This window comes from Scyliorhinus canicula, chromosome 7 (genome assembly GCF_902713615.1).
Source record: "Scyliorhinus canicula chromosome 7, sScyCan1.1, whole genome shotgun sequence".
Classification (NCBI taxonomy): domain Eukaryota; kingdom Metazoa; phylum Chordata; class Chondrichthyes; order Carcharhiniformes; family Scyliorhinidae; genus Scyliorhinus; species Scyliorhinus canicula.
In genome coordinates, this window is record NC_052152.1 from 61,040,163 (window position 1) to 61,060,710 (window position 20,548).

Below are 20,548 nucleotides of genomic sequence, written 5' to 3' on the forward strand. Positions count from 1 at the left end.
ACATGGTTGGAATGATTGATCTCACTTTCACAATACCTGAATTGCACCTTTTGCAGACACAGAGTCTACCTGTAGGTTAAACCAGGATTTTAAATCATATTACTGCAACAGATATCTAAAAATATAGAAGAATATATATCTATATAAAAATATCTATCTATCTATACATATATATATCTAAATATATCTATCTAAAAATATATATCTATAAAAATATCTATATAATCACACATACCTTAACCCAGGCTTTTAATATATATAACTGCAATCTATATTAAAAATTCTATATTCATCACAAAAGCCAGTGTGCCCTGGAGAGCTAGGGTGCTAGCAAGTTCTGCTGCAGACTCAGATGTGGACTTCGACTGGGCATGTAAAAGAAATAGCTGATGGGAATGCTAGAGAGCCTGATTTTACGATACAGGAGCATGGAGAAGCTCAGCTCTAACTTAGCATAAGACTCAGCGCAGAGCTTGGAGCTCATCCTTTCAACTGGCATGCACGGAGGTCCTATCCATGATGCACGAATGGCCAATGTCTTGTCTCAGCTTCCATTTCAGCACAAGCAGAATTCACTAAACATCAAAGTGCTGCAGTGGAAGTTCAGATTGAGGTCATGAGATCGCTGCTTGTTGCCAAACAAGCTCGGATTTCTGCCATCATAGCTGTGGATACCAGCACTAAAAGGGTCTTAGAGCAATCCAGCAATCAGCTACAGAAGATTACCAGTTTTGCCGAGCCACTGCTCCATGAGAGTAACAGTGGCTCTGTGATGCAAAAAACCTGCTGCCTCTCTCAGGATAACATTATTCATGCTTTCAATACTGTCACACTGCCAGTGGCCCAGCTGTTGTTTGCCAGCTAGTTAAGACTGCTGCTGACATGCCCAGGTTGTGTGACCACCTCCTTAGCGAACCAAAGCTGCCTCACATAGTGATCCAATTTGAGATGGAGGTAGGGGAAGTGCTCCCTGAAGACCCTGGATAGAATGGTCTACTATTGTGAGCCTTCCTCCACTTCCTCATACCCATTCTGTGCAGAGCCTCTGCTCCCTGCTGCCTATGCTTCATAACCCTGCATGCAGTCCAAGTGGAACTACAGCAATGTGACGGACAACTAGTTTTCTGGCCAGGGGACTTTCAAAGCCACACTATCCCTATTGACTGAAATAATATCTTTTTCAAAGTAAATTTAAAGTACCCATTTAAATTTTTTTCCAATTAAGGGGCACTTTTAGCGTGGCCAGTCGACCTACCCTGCGTGAGGCCCACCCAGACATGGGAGAATGTGAAAACTCCGCACATACAGTGACCCAGGGCCGAGATCGAACCTGAATCTCGGCGATGTGAGGCAGCAGTGCTAACCACTATGCCACCGTGCCGCACTGACTGAAATAATACCTATCAACCTGTCCAACAGCACACAACCTTTTTAAAAGAATGTGTAAAATTAGAATTCAACCATTAAATAATCATGCTCCAATCACAGTCAAATATTGAACGAATGCCCCTAACAGTTCAGCTTAAATAATAAAATAATTTTTTATATTGCAGGTTAGAGTACTTGCAATGTTATTGTTGATTGTTCTACAGTCACCATCTTTATTGCATCAATAATTGCCAAGTGTCAAAGCTTTAAGCAATTGCTCCCTGAAATTATTCATATGCATTCCATCTCACTCAACATATAAGAGTAATTCTGTGTTTGAAAAATAGCTTTTAATACCTGGGTGTATCAGTAATGTCCACACCCAGAACCACACAAGCCATCCGGCATTTTGCCAGAGGGAATTCACCAGATTTAATTTTTTTCTCAGCTTCCAATTACAGCACGATAACACAATGGTTAGCATTGTTGCTTCACAGCGCCAGGGACCCGGGTTCGATTCCCGGCTTGGGTCACTGTCTGTGAGGAGTCTGCACGTTCTCCCAGTGTCTGTATGGGTTTCCTCTGGGTGCTCCGGTTTCCTCCCACAAGTCCTGAAAGACGTGCTTGTTAGGTGAATTGGACATTCTGAATTCTCCCTCAGTGTAAAGATGTGCCGGTTGGGTGGATTGACCATTCTAAATTGTCCTTAGTGTCCAAAAAAGGTCAGGTGGGGTTACTGGGATAGGGTGGAGGTGTGGGCTTAAGTAGGGTGCTCTTTCCAAGGGCCGGTGCAGACTCGATGGGCTAAACGGCCTCCTTCTGCACTATTAATTCTATGATTCTATGTTCCCGAACATGTGCCGGACTGTGGCGACTGGGGGCTTTTCACAGTGACTTAATTGCGGTGTTAAAGTAAGTCTACTTGTGACACTAATAAAGATTAGAAAGATTATATTCTTCAGAGATGACTCAGGGCTCTGCTCATCACTGCAACATGAATTGTGCACAAAAAGAGTTTGCAGAGGATCCAATCAGCTACCAGTAACACAAGAAGGAAGTTTCTCAACAGCTATGTGTAATCAATTTTAGTTCAAATGAAAGGATCAAGCCCAGGTGCACAATGTATTAGTAATAACCTTCATTCCCCTCCACGCCCAAAAATAAGGTTGAGTCACTGCAATGCTTTGCCTTGACATTTTTGCGCTTAATTTAAGTACACATTCAGTAGAACTGAACAGCAAAATTTTACATCTTATATTGCAAAACTGAAAATGCATCAAGAAATACAGTTCTAAAAACCAGTGGAAGAATACCATTATTTACTCACGACTCTGGTGACTGAAGAAGGAAAAAAAAACTTTCATGTTGTTTTTCCTTCTGCTGTTCTATCACCATCTCACAATTATTCAGAAAATTCCAAACTGACATGTGCAGAAGGGGAAAAACCCACAAAAGCCCAACAGAAAAGTATATACTTCAAGTCTGAGAACACGCACTAATAGACTCAAAAACAGCTTTGTAATGAACTCCAATTGGCTTTATTGGTTGGCCAATTGGAGTATGAGCTCCCTCAATGATAGCTCATTTAGGGGGCCCATATAATCACCTGTGTAGGCTTTGTGAGCCAGTCTTAAGTTGACTGGACTGCTAGCAGCATTGTTTGTAGCTGCTCCTGTAATATCGTTATTGTAAATAAATATTGGTGTGGTGACGGAACTCCTGCCTCCCGTGGATTACTACAAGCTTCTTCCCCACTGTTTCCAGACTCCTAAACGACCCTCTTATGGACTGACCTCATCAACACTACACCCCTGTATGCTTCACCCAATGTCGGTGTTATGTATTTACATTCTATACCTTGTGTTGCCCTATTATGTATTTTCTTTTATTTCCTTTTCATGTACAGAATGATCTGTTGAGCTGCTCGCAGAAAGATAGTTTTCACTGTACCTTGGTACATGTGACAATAAACAAAACCCAAATCCAATCCAATGTCGTTATTTAAAAGGTTGGGTCTCTAATCCCGTGACAACTGTAACTTTTACGCAAATATGCTTATTGTAAACTTCTCAAATAGAAATCTGCAGACATCCTGTTGAGAGAGTTTGCAAGCAATGGGCTCTAATAATTATGGAGAGAAATTCCTTATTCAAAAACAAATGATTTCCATAGTTATAACTCAGGTAATATCATTCAAGCTTTAAGGAGCAGCATAGTATTACAGAAAATTGATTATTTATCTGTATGAATATTTAATACTGTTCCAGTTTTGACTGGCCAATTTGTTCAGTAAATTAATTTATTAATGTCATAAATTAATAAAGTCTGATCTTGCAAGTATTCAGATTCCTGGTATAGTGACTAAAATATGTTTGTGAAATACAGACACATTTGAGGACTATCCTACTGCAATTATTAAATAAATTGTCTCACAAGCTGAAATAAAACTTGACAAATTGGTAAACGCAAACCAATTTGAATAGAAGACAGCTGCAGATAAGTTTGAAATCAAGACATTTTAGAACGGGCACATTAACCAAAAGAAATATGTCGTCTACACTGTCTTGCCCACTGGCAGGATGCAGGTTCACACTTGCAGGTTCATACTGCAAAGTTAAATCGAGGTGAATCATCCAAACATCTGTAAAGCCATGTTGGATTAATATTTTTTAGCTGTGCCATTAACTAGGGCATGCTCAATCTGTCTTAAATGTGGTAAACATGTGAAAGACACAAATTAAATTGACAAGAATTACACACTATGGATGGGATCTACTGCACAACCTCCCGCGAAGGAGGTGCTCCGCCATTGGCTGGCGGCAGGATCTTCTGGTCTCGCCGTTGTCAACGAGGTTTCCCGTGGAATGCACCCCGCACTGCCATGAAACCAACGGCGGGGAGCGACCTCGGCAGAAGCAGAACATTTCGCCAGCCTATATATAGTGATCTCCGAATTTGCATTTTTCTAATAAGATTTCCACATTACAAATGAGAAATTCATTATGCTGCTTTGAGGGGGGAGGGGGAAGACTTGCATTTTTATAATGCCTTTTACTTCCACGAGACGGCACAAAGTGCTTCACAGCCAAGGAAGTACTTCTAAAGTGGCATCACCATTGTAATGTGCCAACGGCAGCAGCTAATTTACACCCAAGGCGGCCCCAAAACCAGTTAATGCATTTTTGGTGGTGCCAGGGGTGGCTTTAATGTTGGCCATGACAAGAGGAAAATTTCCATACACTTCACCAAAAAGTGCAAGGGGATCTTTTTCATACACCCGAGAGTTTTAACATTTCATCCAAATTGTGGCACCTTCCAACAGCCCAACATATTTCTTCAGTACCGCAAAGTATCTGGAGTGTATCTTGAACCTACAGCCTATTGACTCAAATACAAGAGTGCTGTGACTGAGACATGGCAGAGGAGGAAGGAGAGATCGAGGAACTATTTATTGTGATCGAGTGACTCGTGCTATATAATTGCCAGTTTGAATGTTTCAACGCTTCTCTTGTGCTCCTTTAAAGTACTCACTGACTGTTTGTTTGGTTTAGTGTAAATGCAGGGGCATGGCTGGGGGCTGAAGGATCTGCTGGTAATTCTTGCTTGCTGTGGACAGGTGAAGCCTCTTGGGCTTCCTCCTCAGTGCCAGCAGGGCAGTGCAGAATGGGGATGGTGGTTCCCAGGTAATCTACTTGTGAATGTACTTCACCCAATGCATGAGCTGTCTGTACTGCCTGTATAATAATGTGACCCATGACCTGGAAGTGATGATACAGGTTACTTCCAGGTACTGTACTGGAACCACGGTGGGCTCTGCCTCTAGCTCCACCCTCACTGGGCCCATATATAGTCCGGCCACCTGTGGGTGGCACTCATTTGTACAGCCGACTCTGGCAGGCGAGTTCATGGATATTAAATCCTTGACGCGCGCACGTCAGAAGCCAAGGAGATCTTTGAACATTGGCTCCACTGCTTCGAGGCCTACCTCGACTCCTTCACAACGCCTCCCACTGAAACCATCAAGCAGCAACGCCTCCACGCTCGGGTGAGCCACTGAATTTCTGTGATGATCGAGAAAGCGGCCACGTACGAGGTGGCGGTCGCAACCCTCAAGACGCATTTCATAAAGCCTGTAAACGAGGTGTATGCCCAACATCTCCTCACGACTCACCATCAACGCGCTGGGGAATCGCTAGAGGAGTATCTGGAAAAACTGACCCTACTCGCGAGGAACTGCAGCTACCGGGACGTGACCGCGGAGGAACACATGAATCGACAGATCCGGGACACCTATGTGGCTGATTTCTGATCGAACTACATCCGGCAGCGCTTGCTGGAAAACGGGACCACTGACCTGCAGGACACAGTAAAGCTAGCTACCTTGTTAGAGATGGCCTACCAGAACCTCAGTGCGTTTTGCGAGGAGCCGGCGAACCCCTCGTGGACGCCATCGTCGCGACTCCCGTCGGACCTGACTGCGTCGCGAGCCTGTGCTGCGCGACTGCCCGTCCAGACCGGGGAACCGCAGTGCTGCTTCTGCGGTCAGGGTCAACACCCCCGGCAGCGTTGCCCAGCCTGCACAGTGACGTGCAGCAACTGTGGAAAAAAGGGACACTTCGCCAGAGTCTGTCTGGGCCGACCTAAAGCCCAGAAATCGAAAATTCACCAGGCCCGACCCATGGACTCACAGGCCCGCAGACCCCACAACGTGGCTGCGTGCCTGCCCACAATGCACCCTTCAGACGCGTCATCAGCCTTGTGCGACTCGTAGGAGCAGCCATCTTGCCCGCCGACTCCAACACCGACCGACACGTGCGACCGATGGGGGCGGCCATCTTGGTCGCCATCATCGAGCCGGCCCGACACGTGCGACTCATAGGGGCGGCCATCTTGGTCACCATCTTCGACCCAGCCCGACACGTGCGACTCGTGGGGACCATCATTTTGCGACCCCGATACCACCGACCACACAGGCTACCCGCAGCTGCGTGCAGTTACCCTCGGCCAGTCGCAGCCGAAGCACTTGAAAAACTCAATGATGGTCGTCCGGAACAACGGGCACGAGACCCCCTGTCTTTTCAACTCCAGGAGCACGGAGAGCTTTGTCCACCCCGCCACAGTAAGGCGCTGCTCCCTTCCCATATACCCCGCATCCCAAACCATCTCCCTTGCCTCCGGATCCCATTCGGTCCAGATCCGGGGGTACTGTATCGCTAACCTCGCGATGCAGGGCGCCGGGTACACCCGTTTTAAGTTGTACGTCCTCCCTCACCTCTGCTCCCCCCCTACTGCTTGGATTAGACTTCCAATGCAGTCACCGAAGCATGACCCTACAGTTCAGCGGACCCTTACCCCCCTCACGGTATGCAGTCTCGCGGCCCTCAAGATCTCTCTCCCCCCCCCCCCCCCCCCCCCCCCCCCTTCGCTCTTTGCAAACCTCTCTCCCAACTGTAAGCCCATCGCCACCAGGAGCAGACGGTATAGTTCCCAAGATATGGTTTTTATCAAGTCGGAGGTCCAGTGTCTGTTGAGTGAAGGGATCATCGAGGCCAGCAACAGCCCCTGGAGAGCGCAAGTGGTGGTCGTCCGGACCGGGAAAAAGAACCGGATGGTTATAGATTACAGCCAGACTATTAACCGGTTCACACAACTGGATGCGTACCCTCCCCGCATCGCGGAAATGGTCAACCAGATCACATAGTACCGTGTGTTCTCAACGGTCAATCTAAAGTCGGCCTACCACCAGCTCTCAATCCACCCGTAAGAGCGCCACTACACTGCCTTCAAAGCAGCCGGCCTCCTCTTCCACTTCCTCAGGGTCCCCTTCGGCGTCACTAACGGGGTCTTGGTTTTTCAGAGAACGATGGACCGAATGGTGGACCAGTACGGTTTGCGGGCTACATACCCGTACTTGGACAATGTCACCAACTGCGGCCATGATCAGCAGGACCATGACGCCAACCTTCAGAGGTTCCTCCAGGCCGGCCAATCTCTCAACCTCATGTACAACGAAGAGAAGTGCGTTTTCCTCACTACACGACTGGCCATACTCGGCTACACCGTGGAAAACGGAGTTCTAGGGTCCGACCCCGACCGTATGCGCCCCCTCACGGAACTCCCCCCTCCCCACAGCCTCAAGGCCCTCTAACGATGCCTGGGGCTGTTCTCCTACTACGCCCAGTGGGTCCCCAACTATGCGGACAAAGCCCGCCCACTTATTCAAACAACCACTTCTCCAGGGATTGCCAGGTCTTCGCGGAGTGCAAACCGCACTTCCACCTGGCAGACAAGGCCCGACTGGTAAAGGCCTCCCTTTGAGCACCTGAGCATGGACTTCAAAGGGCCCCTCCCCTCCACCAACCATAATATATACTTTCTAACCGTCGTCATCGGTTACTCCCGCTTCCCCTTCGCTATCCCCTGCCCCGACATGACCTCAGCCACGGCTATAAAGGCGCTGCACAGCATCTTCACACTGTTTGGTTTCCCTGCGTACGTCCAAAGCGACCAGGGCACATCGTTCATGAGCGATAAGCTGCGTCAGTACCTGCTCAGTAAGGGCATTGCCGCGAGCAGGACGACGAGCTATAACCTGCAGGGAAATGGACAAGTGAAGAGGGAGAACGCGACGGTATGGAAGGCCGTCCTTCTGGCCCTCGGGTCAAGAAGTCTCTCCACCCCCGCCCCCAACCCCGCTGGCAGGAGGTCCTTCCCGATGCCCTCTACTCCATCAGATCTCTCCTCTGCACAGCCACGAACGAGACCCCTCACGAACGCTTGTTTCTCTTCCCTAGGAAGTCCATCTCTGGGGTCTTGCTTCCACCTTGGCTGACAACTCCGGGACCTGTCCTTCTCTGGAGGCACATGAAGAGCCATAAGACTGACCCCCTGGTCGAGAGGGCCCAGCTGCTGCACGCCAACCCCCAGTATGCCTACATCGCGCACCAGGACGGACGGTACAATACGGTCTTCCTACGAGATCTCGCGGCAGCTGGTTCCCTTGCCAACGCGCCCCCCCCTCCCCGCTACCTACAGCCACCCCTGCACCCTTTGTGCCCCCCTGGGTTTCCTGTCTTGGCCCACACTGGCACTACCGCCACATCCACCCCCGAACCGCCTCCAATACGCCAGACTGAGAGTCAAGCTCCAGACACAACGCCCCCGGAGTCACCATCTGCAACGACCGTGCCCGCCGCATCGCCAGAGCTGAGGAGGTCTAAAAGATCGATCTGGCCTCCAGACAGACTGAATCTCTAATGGACCTCACGCCACATCACCCCCGCTGGACTTGACTTTTTTAACAGGGGGTGAATGTGGTGAATGTACTTCACCTAATGCATGAGCTGTCTGTACTGCCTGTATAATAATGTGACCCATGACCTGGAAGTGATGATACGGGCTACTTGCAGGTAGTGTACTGGAACCCCGGTGGACTCCGCCTCTGGCTCCGCCCTCACCGGGGCCATATATAGTCCGGCCACCTGTGGGTGGCACTCATTTGTACAGCCGAATCTTACAGGCGAGTTCATGGATATTAAAGCCTAATATTCACTCGTTCGCACGGTCTCGCAGTGAATTAACGGTATCACACTACTCTAATGCTCATGTGCAGTAACCTTTATATTGCTCATGATCTTTTTTCTAAAAATAAATTTAGAGTATCCAATTCTTTTTTTTCCAATTAAGGGGCAATTTAGCGTGGCCAATCTACCTAACTCAAGTCTCATCTCAGTCCTAAATGGTTTGCCTCGTATCCTTAGGCCGTGACCCCTGGTTCTGGAATCCCCAACCGTCAGGAGCATCATTCCTTTATCGACCCTGTCTAGCCCGGTTAGAATTTTATAGGTTTATCTGAGAATCCCCCTTAATCTTCCAAACAGTCACCACATGTAATAATTACCACAGCAGTGGCTAATAGAAAGGAAATAACAATGAAAAACATGGGTTACTGAAGAAAAAAAGTAGGGAAAAAAGAGGAAAGGGAGCGACAGAAAACCAGGTAGTTATTATGTTTTTTTAGCTGAAATGAACACGTTCCCCTAGATGCGCAGACAAACAAGAACAAGCCCCAAAAAGCATGGAAAAATTGACTTTTTCTAGAATTTGTCCTGGCACTTTGCTGAATGTCATGTCATAACAAATTAATTATTACAAAGCAATTGGCATATAGAAGTCTTACTACAATTTTATTGGGTTTTGCTGAGACCACACCTCGAGCACTGTGTACATTGGTCTTGAATACCCAAGGAAGTATATTCTTTTCTCAGAGAGAGTGCAATGGAGGTTCACTAGGTCGAGTGCTGGGATGAGAGGGTTGTCCTAGGAGAGGAGATTGAGTGGAAACATGTGCTTCAATGAGACAAATTCTCATTCTTCTAAACTCCAAAGTGTGAGCCCATTCTATTCAATCTCACCTTTATAGAGCAACCCTCTCAACAAGAATCAATAGAAGATTTCTTGCCCATCTTTTCAGGCAAGTATATGCTTCCTCAAGGAGACCAAAACTGTGTACAGAACTCCCAGCTGAGATCTCACCTAATTTCTGTACAATTTCCAAAATAATTCATGACTCTTATACTTCAAAGTTATGCAGAGGGACAGGTAGTATTGAGGAAGCAAGAGGGCCTGCAGAAAGATTTGGATAGGCTAGGAAACTGGGGAAAGAAGTGGCAGATGGAATACAATGCGGAAAAGTGTGAAATTATGCACTTTGGTAGGAAGAATGGAGGCACAGACTATTTTCTAATTAGGAAATTTAGGAAATCAGAAACACAAGAAACTTTGGAGCCCTAGTTCAAGATTCTCTTACGGTTAACATGAAAATTCAATGCGTGGTTAGGAAGACAAATGCAATGTTCGCATTCATATAGACAGGGCTAGAATACAAGAGCAGGGATGTACTTCTGAGGCTGTATAAGGTTCTAGTCAGACCCCATTTGGAGTATTGTGGGCAGTTTTGGGCCCTATACCTAACAAAGAATGTGCTGGCCTTGAAAAGGGTCCAGAGAAGGTTCACAAGAATGATCCCTGGAATGAAGAGCTTGTCATATGAGGAGCGGTTGAGGACTCAGGTCTGTACGCATTGGAGTTTGTTGGGGGTTGTGGGGGCACAGTGCATTTTTCATCTGGAACGCCTCTGACTTTTCTTTTGAGACAAACAATAAAGGATGCTCTGAAGATGTTATCTGCAACTCTTATTCCCACACCAGATTATACAGGGCTGGTAGAGATACATATACAGATAGTGGAAACAGTGCATGCATGTGGTGTCTTTGATCTACCAAGGTAGCCATCACTAACTAATGCCATATGTTGCACCTCCTTTAACATGGTCAATTAATGGCAACAAGTCAATATTTCTGAAGATTCAACGAGTCATAGGTCATATCCATAATAATAAGAACAATCTTTATTGTCACAAGTAGGCGAACATTAATACTGCAATGAAGTTACTGTGAAAATCCGCTAGTCACCACATTCCGGCACCTGTTCGGGTACACAGAGGAAGAAATCAGAATGTCCAAATTACCTAACAGCACGTCTTTCGGGAGTTGTGGGAGTTATGACCCTATGTGATCTCTTGTTCAGTGTTACTACCTATACCAAAAGAAAAGGAATCCACAATCTCAATGTAGACCTAGTTTGCAACCAGCAGTGCTGTCTAATTCACGTGACTACTTGCTTCCCTCAATTACAACAAATTGAAATTCAACAAATAGCATTGTTTCAAAGTAGTCCATTGTGCAAGCACTCTGTGAGCCACTAATGCAAGTAAGGCTGGCTCCTGGGAGATCAAGACTATCCTCTGCAGGCACGACTTATTGTAATTGTCTGGAATAAAGCACCAGTGTAATGAGATCCATTCATGAACCAGTGTATTAACAAAGCACATTATTGGCACATAGAAGGCTACTTTAAGTGATTGTATTGATCTGGTGCAACCTGGAAGGCAAGTAAAAAGCAACCACAAATGATGTAATTTAAAGAAAAAGGGCAGAATATTGGAAACACGCACCTGTGACGACGCAGAATTCATGACAAAAACAATGGTAGAAATCCCTGACCCCGACATATAAACAAACCGACTCACCTGTCCGGGGGGTGGGTGGATCAAACCCCAGATCGAGGGAAAAAGTCAACCATGGCAAAGGAACTGGGCATGCTCACGGAACAGATGGGAGCGATGTACCCATGGAGATTCACACACGCAGAGGAAAAGGAGTTCTTCTTCTCCCAGGTACACATGGTATATACTAGGATCAACTTCATTGTAGTGGAGAAAGCGGTGTTTCCAGGCGTAGGAGAAGCGGTGTACTCTGCAATCATAATCTTTGACCACACTCCACAAGACGTGGATGTGAGATCGGAGATGGGGTGGGCACAAAGCCCACTCCTTGGAGGCTGGACATGGCATTCCTCACTGATGAGACATTCTGCGAATGGATATCACAGGCGATATACAGGTACAAACAATTTGTGCCAGCACTGGCCCTGCCCCGTGGGAGATGTTCGCAGACTGGTTAGTTAGGGGCACTCTGCCACCGACACTGGCACAAGTATCAATATTGCTGATACCCAAAAAGGACAAACACCCGACGGAATGCGGGTCTTGCAGGCCCATCTCACTGGTCAACATAGCAATAAAGATCCTGGCAAAGAAGTTGAAGAGCTGCGTGCCAGAGGTAGTCATGGAGGACCAGGCAGGCTTTGTCAGGGACCGGCAGCTAACATCGAACATCCGGCGCCTGCTGAAAGTGATGACCCCATCCGGGGAGAGAACACCAGAGGTGATCATCTCCCTGGACGTAGAAAAGGCATTTGACAGAGTCGAGTGGAAGTACCTCATAAAGGTACTGGAATGGTTTGGGTTCAGACCAGGGTTCAGATCATGGGTGAAACTCCTGTACAGTGCTCCCATGGCGAGCGTATGGACAAACACCACCAGCTGCAGAGAGGCACGAGGCAGGGATGTCCGCTATACCTGCTGCTGTATGCTCTGGCCATCGAGCAACTGCCGGTCATCCTCTTCCTGCTCAGACCCCTCTTGGTTTATATCCCAAGGCCTTTTTCAACATGGTAGGCAGACTAATTAAGCCTGGCCCTCCCAAACCTACAGTTCTACCACTGGGCGGCCACAGCAGAACGTGTGAGGGAATGGGTGATGGAACCAGGAGCAGAATGGTTGAAAATGGAGGAAAGTTCCTGCATAGGGATGTCCCTCCGAGCCCTAGTCACAACCCCTATCCTCCAGGCGACCCAGGGAAAGGAAACTGCGGGGACCTGTACGGACTGTTGGAGGAAGTATGCTCCCCCTGGATGAGACAAGGGAAAAATGGGAAGGAGAACTAGGCATAGAAAGAGGAGGAGGACTCTGTATTGAAGCACTGCACAGGGCGAAATCCATCTCAACATGTTCAGTGCTCAGCCTAACGCAGCTAAAGGTGCACAGAGTGCTCCTAACCCAAACTTGAATGAGTAGGTTCTTTCCGGAGGTGGAGGACAAATTTGAACAGAGCCAGGGAGGCCCGGCCAATCACAGCCTCATGTTACTGGGCAACCTTTTTTGAGGCGATGTCCAGGATTGGGGGAGTGAGGCTGCAGCCATGCCCAAAAGTGGTGGTCTTCGGGTTTCAGACCAGCCAGAACTCTTCATGGGGAGGGGGGCTGACGCCCTAGCCTTTGCTTCACTGATTGTCTGCCAGAGAATCCTGCTAGGCTGGCGATCGGCAGCACCACTTAAGGCTGCAGACTGGCTGGCCGAAATGGCAGAATTTCTCAAAGTGGAGAAAATAAAATTTGCCATCTGAGACTTGGAAGAGGACTTCCACAGGATGTGGATGCCGTCCACCAACTTGTTCCAAGATCTGTTCGCAGCCAGGAACCAAGAGAGTAAGGGGGGGGTGGGCAGGTCAAACAGGGAACAGCAACAAAGGTACATGGTTCAAAGGGAAGGCACTGTCACAGCAGGAGGGAAAGCAATTGTATGTAAATATCTGTACTGATATAGTTCGGCTGGTGAGAAAGGGAAAGATTAGCGAAGCAATAAAGACAATTGAATAACAGCTTAATGTTAGTGACAAAGAAAATCATGAATTTCTCATAGTTCTTGATGGTAGTGAGAGCAGGAAGTAAGAGGAGTTTAAGGAGATGGTTCATAGAACATAGAACATACAGTGCAGAAGGAGGCCATTTGGCCCATCGAGTCTGCACCGACCCACTTAAGCCCTCACTTACACCCTATCCTCCTCACCCAATAACCCCTCCTTTTTGGTCACTAAAGGCAATTTATCATGGCCAATCCACCTAACCTGCACGTCTTTGCGCTGTGAGAGGAAACCGGAGCACCCGGAGGAACCCACGCAGACACAGGGAGAACGTGCAGACTCCGCGCAGGCAGTGACCCAGTAGTGAATCGAACCTGTGACCCTGGCGCTGTGAAACCATAGTGCTAACCACTATGCTATCGTGCTACCCTTAATATTCATATTGGAGAAAAGAAGGTGGGGGCTATCTTTGCTCATCAGAATAACCTTGGAGTAGTGAGCCCATTTGGCAGGATACTGAGACAAGATGTTGCCATTATATGGCAACTTTCAATTCATGTAGCAATTTATTAAATATCACAAAAATGCTGGAAATACTCAGCAAGTCTGGCAGCTTCTGTGAAGCAAGAAATAGAATTCAAATTTCACATTGATGACTGAGCTTTTATTAAAACTTTACATCGACCCGAAAGATTAACTCTGTTTCTCTCCACAGATGTGCCATGTCTGCTCAGCATTTCCTGTTTTTATTTCAGATTTCCAGCTTCCGCAGTATTCTACTTTCCCAGTCATTCACTACCTTCACCACCAACAAACAGAGGTAGCAGGATGTACTATCTACAAGACTACTTAAACCACGCCTTCCAAACCCATGATCACTGCTATCTAGGACAAGGGTAGCAGATACCTGGGAACACCACCACCACCAGGAAGTTTCCGTCCAAGTCACTCACCATCCTGAATCGGAAATATATCACCATTCCCTCACTGTCGCTGGGTGCAATTCCTGGAACTCCCTCCCTAACAGTACTATGGATGCACCTACACCACACGGACTGCAGTGGTTCAAGAAGGCAGCTCACCACCACCTTCTCAAGAGCAATTAGGGATGAGCAATAAATTCTGGCCTAGCCAGCGAAGTCCACCTCCCTTGAATGAATAACAAAAATTAAAATCTTTTTCCAGCCAGTATTAACTACACTGGGGACATTTTAAACAATGAAGTGCATCCAGCTAAGGTCACAACTAAGACCTTGTGAACACATGTCCTTGGGATCACATTGTGTCATGGCTGTTTATGCTGCAGTCATTCATCAGTTCTTCAATGTTGAAAGGAAAGGACTTATTTGTACACTGTGACAGCAATTTCATTTGTTAAAATGCCAAGGGCTCACAAATATATTTTAATTATTGCCATACAGTTCACCTCTCCTGGGAAATGCAATCCACTTTGATCATTCACATTTTTACAATGCAGAATTGAATTTTGAACTTTACGTTTACACATAGCAGTGATTTCTAGACTTCAGTACTGTTTTTTGACCCAAGTAAATAACACAACTCAATTCTAAGCCTTAAAATCCTTAAGTTCATTGAGGTGGTTCAGTAGAGCCAAGTGTTAAGTGTGCTGGTCTAAAAACTGTAAAAATGGAGGTTGAATTTCAACATGAGTTGTTAGCTGCTATTCTCAAGCAGAAAATTAGGCACAAAACCTAGAAGAAAACAGGGAAAAATATAGTCAGGCCTTCCAATTCTACTTCCATTTCTGCATTCAATTGGCTACAGAGAAAAGAATTCCCTACCTACTGCACCCGACTGTATAAATAGTTCTTGAGCAAACTTTGGAGAAAAGAGGGAAAGGAGAGCTACTAGACACAGAGAAATCAATGAGATCCAAGTAATTTTACTATAGAACCAAACTTCAGCAGTATGCTATGGATTCAATCCACTCAAGGCATTCATATTTGTTTTTAAATAAAAATTACTTTAGAGCAAATTTTACAAATGTTCATAGTAACAGCTAGCTGAACAGGAATTTAATAGTCATATCTCCAGAAGTATAGATGCGAGAAAAATAGCCAGTACAAACATCTATCTACGGTATCTGAAGCGTTATTGGCAAAACCATGGTAGGTGGCTGGTTTAGCTCACTGGGCTAAATCGCTGGCTTTTAAAGCCGACCAAGCCGGCCAGCAGCACGGTTCGATTCCCGTACCAGCCTCCCCGGACAGGCGCCGGAATGTGGCGACTAGGGGCTTTTCACAGAATCTTCATTGAAGCCTACTCGTGACAATAAGCGATTTTCATTTCATTTTCAAGTGCAGAGAAAAGCTTTAATCAACAACCTACAAAGGAAGTTCAAAGAGAGAATGACACCAAGTGCAATACTCACACTGCAAAGCGATCTGTTCTGATTTCTTTCACCAAATTGAAATATAGGTTGACTGTTATGCAACAAACCCACGCCAGTGAACACCAGTCTGCATGTGAAAGGAAAGGAGTTAAACATTAAAGGCAAAATGCAAAAAAACATACAGATGTAAAATGACTGTTTCCAACTTCAGGATTCCAGGGGGCAGTACCTCTATCACACCAATCTCATATCCAAAATGCAAGTGCATATTTAAATTAAATTGTTGGAAAATAAGGCACAATGCATATTTGAATTTTGGATACATATGCCTGGCTGGTTCATCCTCCCCCGCCCCTCCAGCAGGAGGACAAAGGTTGGAGAATTATTTGCGTAGATTGTTCTGACAGAATTATTTCCATAACTTCACGCCCAACTGAACGTTGCAAGTGTATTTGTTGCCCTTCTCTCTTTACCACAAGCCAATATTATTCTAGGGTAAACAAAGTTCCTGCTAGATTGAAGTTTCAAAAAATTACTTTAAAGTCATTTTGGAAAAATATTGGCTATATCTGAGCAGCACCTTTGCTGCTCTGCCTCAAACCAATACATTACTGGACCAGTCACTTGCCTCCCAGTCTAAATGAAATTCTTTCACTTCAGCATGACTACATTTTGTAATTACTGAGCTTTTCCTTGAATCCTTCTCAGGTTCAAGCACATACTTCCAATTTGGAGACATATATCCAACTTTTTGACGTTGCCAAATATGTCACTTTCTATGCTTTGAAAATCCAAACATGCTGGATGAGTAAAGTTCTGAAACACTCCAGTTGATTTCTTCGCATCTGTTGAGATAAAGTTTAAATAAATTTGTATGTTATTGCATAAACTGTATACACATTCACATGTTCAGAGTATCGCTGGCAATGGCTTCTCTTCCATACGGTTACCACTAGTGTCCCTCATGGGTCTACCCTTGGACCACTCCTACTTCTCATCCACATGGGCCTCTCAAAGAACAACATTTGAAAGCTGAAGACACTCAGTCCTATCTCACCACTAGCTCTCTCAACTCTTCCACTGCTGCTCAATTATCAGCCTGCTTAGATCAGCAGAAATGTCCTCAAATTAATACGGAGAAGACTAAAGCTATTGCTTTTGCTCCCCATTCCAAATTAAATTCTCTGGCTACCTATTCCACCTCTCTCCCTGGCAATTATTTGAGACTAAACCAAACTGCTCGCAACCTTGGTGTTATATTGAACTTCATGGTTGCTTATTTCTACCTCCACAACATCATCCAACTTTGCCCTGTCTCAGCTAATCTACTGCTAAAACCATCATTCGTGCTTTTGTTACCTCTCAACTTGACTATTCAAATGCACTCCTGATTGGTCTCCGACATTCTACCCGCTGTAAACTTGTCTTCAAAACTGTGTTGCTCATGTCTTAACTCACAGCAAGTCATGCTCCCCAGCACCCCTGTGCTCACTGACCTACACTGACTCCCAGTCAATCAACGTCTCGATCTTAAAATTCTCATAATTGTTTTCAAATCCCTCACTTCTCCCCATCTCTATAATCTCCACTGGCTACAGAATCCTTTGAGATATTGGAATTTATTTAATTCTGGTTTTCCTGAGCAACCCCAATCTTAAATACTCCACCACTGGTGGCCGTCCTTCCATTACCTAGGCCCTAAACTCTGGAATACCTTGCCACCTCACTTTCTTCCTTTAAAACATCCCTTAAAACCTACCTCTTTAACCAGGCTTTTGGTCATCCAGGCCAGCCCAGTGTCATTTTTTTTCTTTTATACTGCTCCTGTGCAGCGAATTGGGACACTTTATTAGGTTCAAGGAGCTAAACAGATACGAGGCTTTACTTTTGTTTTAGTGCAACAGGTTCAAGATGTGACAAGGTTGTCCATTTATTTTCTCACCAGACTATGAGAATGTTAACTTCTCTTACAAGTAGAAGCAGTGGGAAAATAAACCGCTGGCAGTGCTCCAGGGAACGTCATCCTGATGTTTACATTTTCTCAACATGGCAGTAAAAGTGATCGTGAAATACACATTTTATGGGAGCAACAGGTCCACTTAAGCCTTTATATTAATTACAAAGTTTAATGACGCTCTTTTTCATGTTATTAAGATTGTCATTTATTTCCCAGAACAGTATATGCTATGAAGCCAGTACTGATAATACTGAAAGATAGCAAGAGCACTGTTCTTTGGGTACTCTGTGTGCCTGCAAAGTGTGAAAATACAAGGTCAGCTCATTAAATACATTTTCACTGTTCCCAGCACACAGCCGCAACGTCACAGAGTTAACTCTATTTTGGCGAAAGCAGCTCTTAACGGCTAACATTCATCTTTAAAGTTGCCCTGTGCCTGAGTAAGAAAAGAAATGACTACAACAAGCACAAGTTGTACACCATCTAATAAAGCAGTCTTACAAAGGAGGATATTTATTTTCTAAAGTAAAGACGATAATCCAGTGAAACGTATCCTGCATAGAAATGACAAAGAGAGTCGGCGGTGCCTCATCTGTGCTCAGAATCTGGAAACAGGAAGAAAGCTACTGATCTCAGGAAAGAAAACAACTCCTGCTCAGATTTGGGAGTATAGTTTTGCAACATGGTGCAATAGGGCAGTTTAAGAGCACTTCAGTTTAAATTTGGGACAGGACCACAAAAAAGGAGAATAAAATCATAAAATCTTAACAGCACAGAAGACAATTTGCATGTCTTGTCTTTTTTAAAATTCTTTCATGGATGTGGGTTTTGTTGGCTGACCCAGCAGTTATTGTCAATCCTTAATTGGCTTTGAGAAGGTGGTGATGAGCTGCCTTCTTGACCGTTACAGTTTACATGGTGAGGGTACACCCACAGTGCTGATAGAGAGGGTGCTCCAGGATTTTGTCCCAATGACAGTGAAGGAGCAATGCTGTAATTCCAAGTCACGATGGTAAGTGGCTTGGAGGGGAACTTGCCTCTCCTGCCCTTCTCTTTCTAGGTAGTAACGGTTGTGGGTTTGGAAGGTGCTGTCAAATTAGCCCTGGTGAGCTGCTGCAGTGCATCGTACTTGTGTGGGTGAATATAAGTTATTACTTTTCAGCCAACCTGGTTCTGTCCAGGCCTGTGCTGGCTTTTTGAAAGAGCTGCCAATTTAGTCCTAAACCCCAGCCTTTCCCCGGTAACCTTAAAAATTAGTCCTCTTTATGTGCATGCCTAAGTGCATTGGGATCTACCATCACCAGACTTTCAGATAGGGCATTCAGATCTTAACCATCTGTGTGAAAAATGTCTCCTAATTCCCTCCCAGTTCCTTTGCCATTTATTTTAAATTTGTGTCCTCTGATTACTAACCCGTTTGCAAAATTAAACAATTTCTTGCTCTTTGCCATGTAAAAACCCTTCACAATTTCAAATACCTTTATTTAGTCTCATCTTAGCCTCACAGGTCACTGATGCCCAACTTGTGACAGTTTGGCAGCACATTCAATTCCAGAAGGATGGAGCCTTGGAAATACAAACTGTGGACTAGCTGAACATATCCATAAAATCCATACAGTTCAGAAGGAGGTCATTTGGCCAATCGAATCTGCGACGACTCTCCGAAAGGCCCACTCACACCCCCCACCCCCGTGACCTCGCGCATTGACCATAGCCAATCCACCTAACCTGCACATCTTTGGACCATGGGAGGAAACAGGAGTACCAGGAGGAAGCCCACGGAGACATGAGGAGAGCGTACAGACTCCACACAGGCAGTCACCCAAGGATGGAATGAAACCCAGTTCCTGGCGTGTGAGGCAGCAGTGCTAACCACTGAGTGCAGTGAATTTGAGTGGGCAGTTGTTTGGTGCATTCGATAATGCCTTGAAACTGGGGGAGTCCAGCAATGGCAATAAAATCCAATCCGCTTTGTGTTTGCGAGGCCTTATCTGTCCGGAACTGAATGTGCAACCCAGCACTCACAAATAGGATTTCAGTAATCTGTGAGGTGCAGTAGTATGCAGTCATTTGCAAGATGCTACCAAGGTACATAAATGATCCTTCGAACGAGCCAGAGTGAAGACAGTCAAGGCCCCAATGACTGAACAGCTTCAGGAAGAGCAGAGCAACAAATGCTGCAAGGTACGAGGTCTTTAGAAACAAAAGCACAGATCTCCAGACCGGGCATGACAAAAATCACTGTGGCCTAAATCTTCTGGTCCTAACCACTGCGACAATCATTGTGGGCGGGACGGAAGATTTGACGACCATTTAAAGGTCCGTTGATCTCAGACCGGATTTTCCGGTCTCAAGGCGGGCGCTACCGGAAATTCTTGAACTCAAGTCTATGAAAATGTTATTTTAACACTGCTGCAATCATATATAATCCATCTTTACATTTCCCTTTCTCAACTAACTTTTGTATGACTCTCACTATTTTACTGTAATATTTTGCATATTTCTGCTTGATGTTTAGGTTATTTTGAACTCCTTATTCTGCCCTCATCATTTATGCCTTCCTAGATTTCTCTTCTCATACTAATGCATTCTTTCCACAATATTAAAATTACTTTAAAATAGTTACATTTTCTACTATTTCATCAGCTTATCCCAATTAACCCTCTCTAGAACTCTTTGCATTTTTTGAAGGTTTGCCCTCTTAACATTCTTAAAGCTTGCACAACTAGGTTATTTTTTTGGTCCTGCATTTAATTACATGCCAAATTACATCACCCTATTAGTTAAGCCTCAAACTCAACCCTTCCGACATGTTCTTGAATATTT

General features: G+C 45.5%; 1 protein-coding gene across 1 annotated transcript in view; it reads right to left on the reverse strand.

The window, feature by feature from the left end:
• Positions 1-20,548, reverse strand: part of si:dkey-100n23.5 (cyclic AMP receptor-like protein A) — a 334,022-nt gene that overhangs the window by 191,538 nt on the left and 121,936 nt on the right. Inside the window, exon 6 of the mRNA XM_038802132.1 lies at positions 15,805-15,892. Coding sequence (XP_038658060.1) covers positions 15,805-15,892 — 88 coding nt within the window. The remainder of the gene's footprint in view (positions 1-15,804; positions 15,893-20,548) is intronic.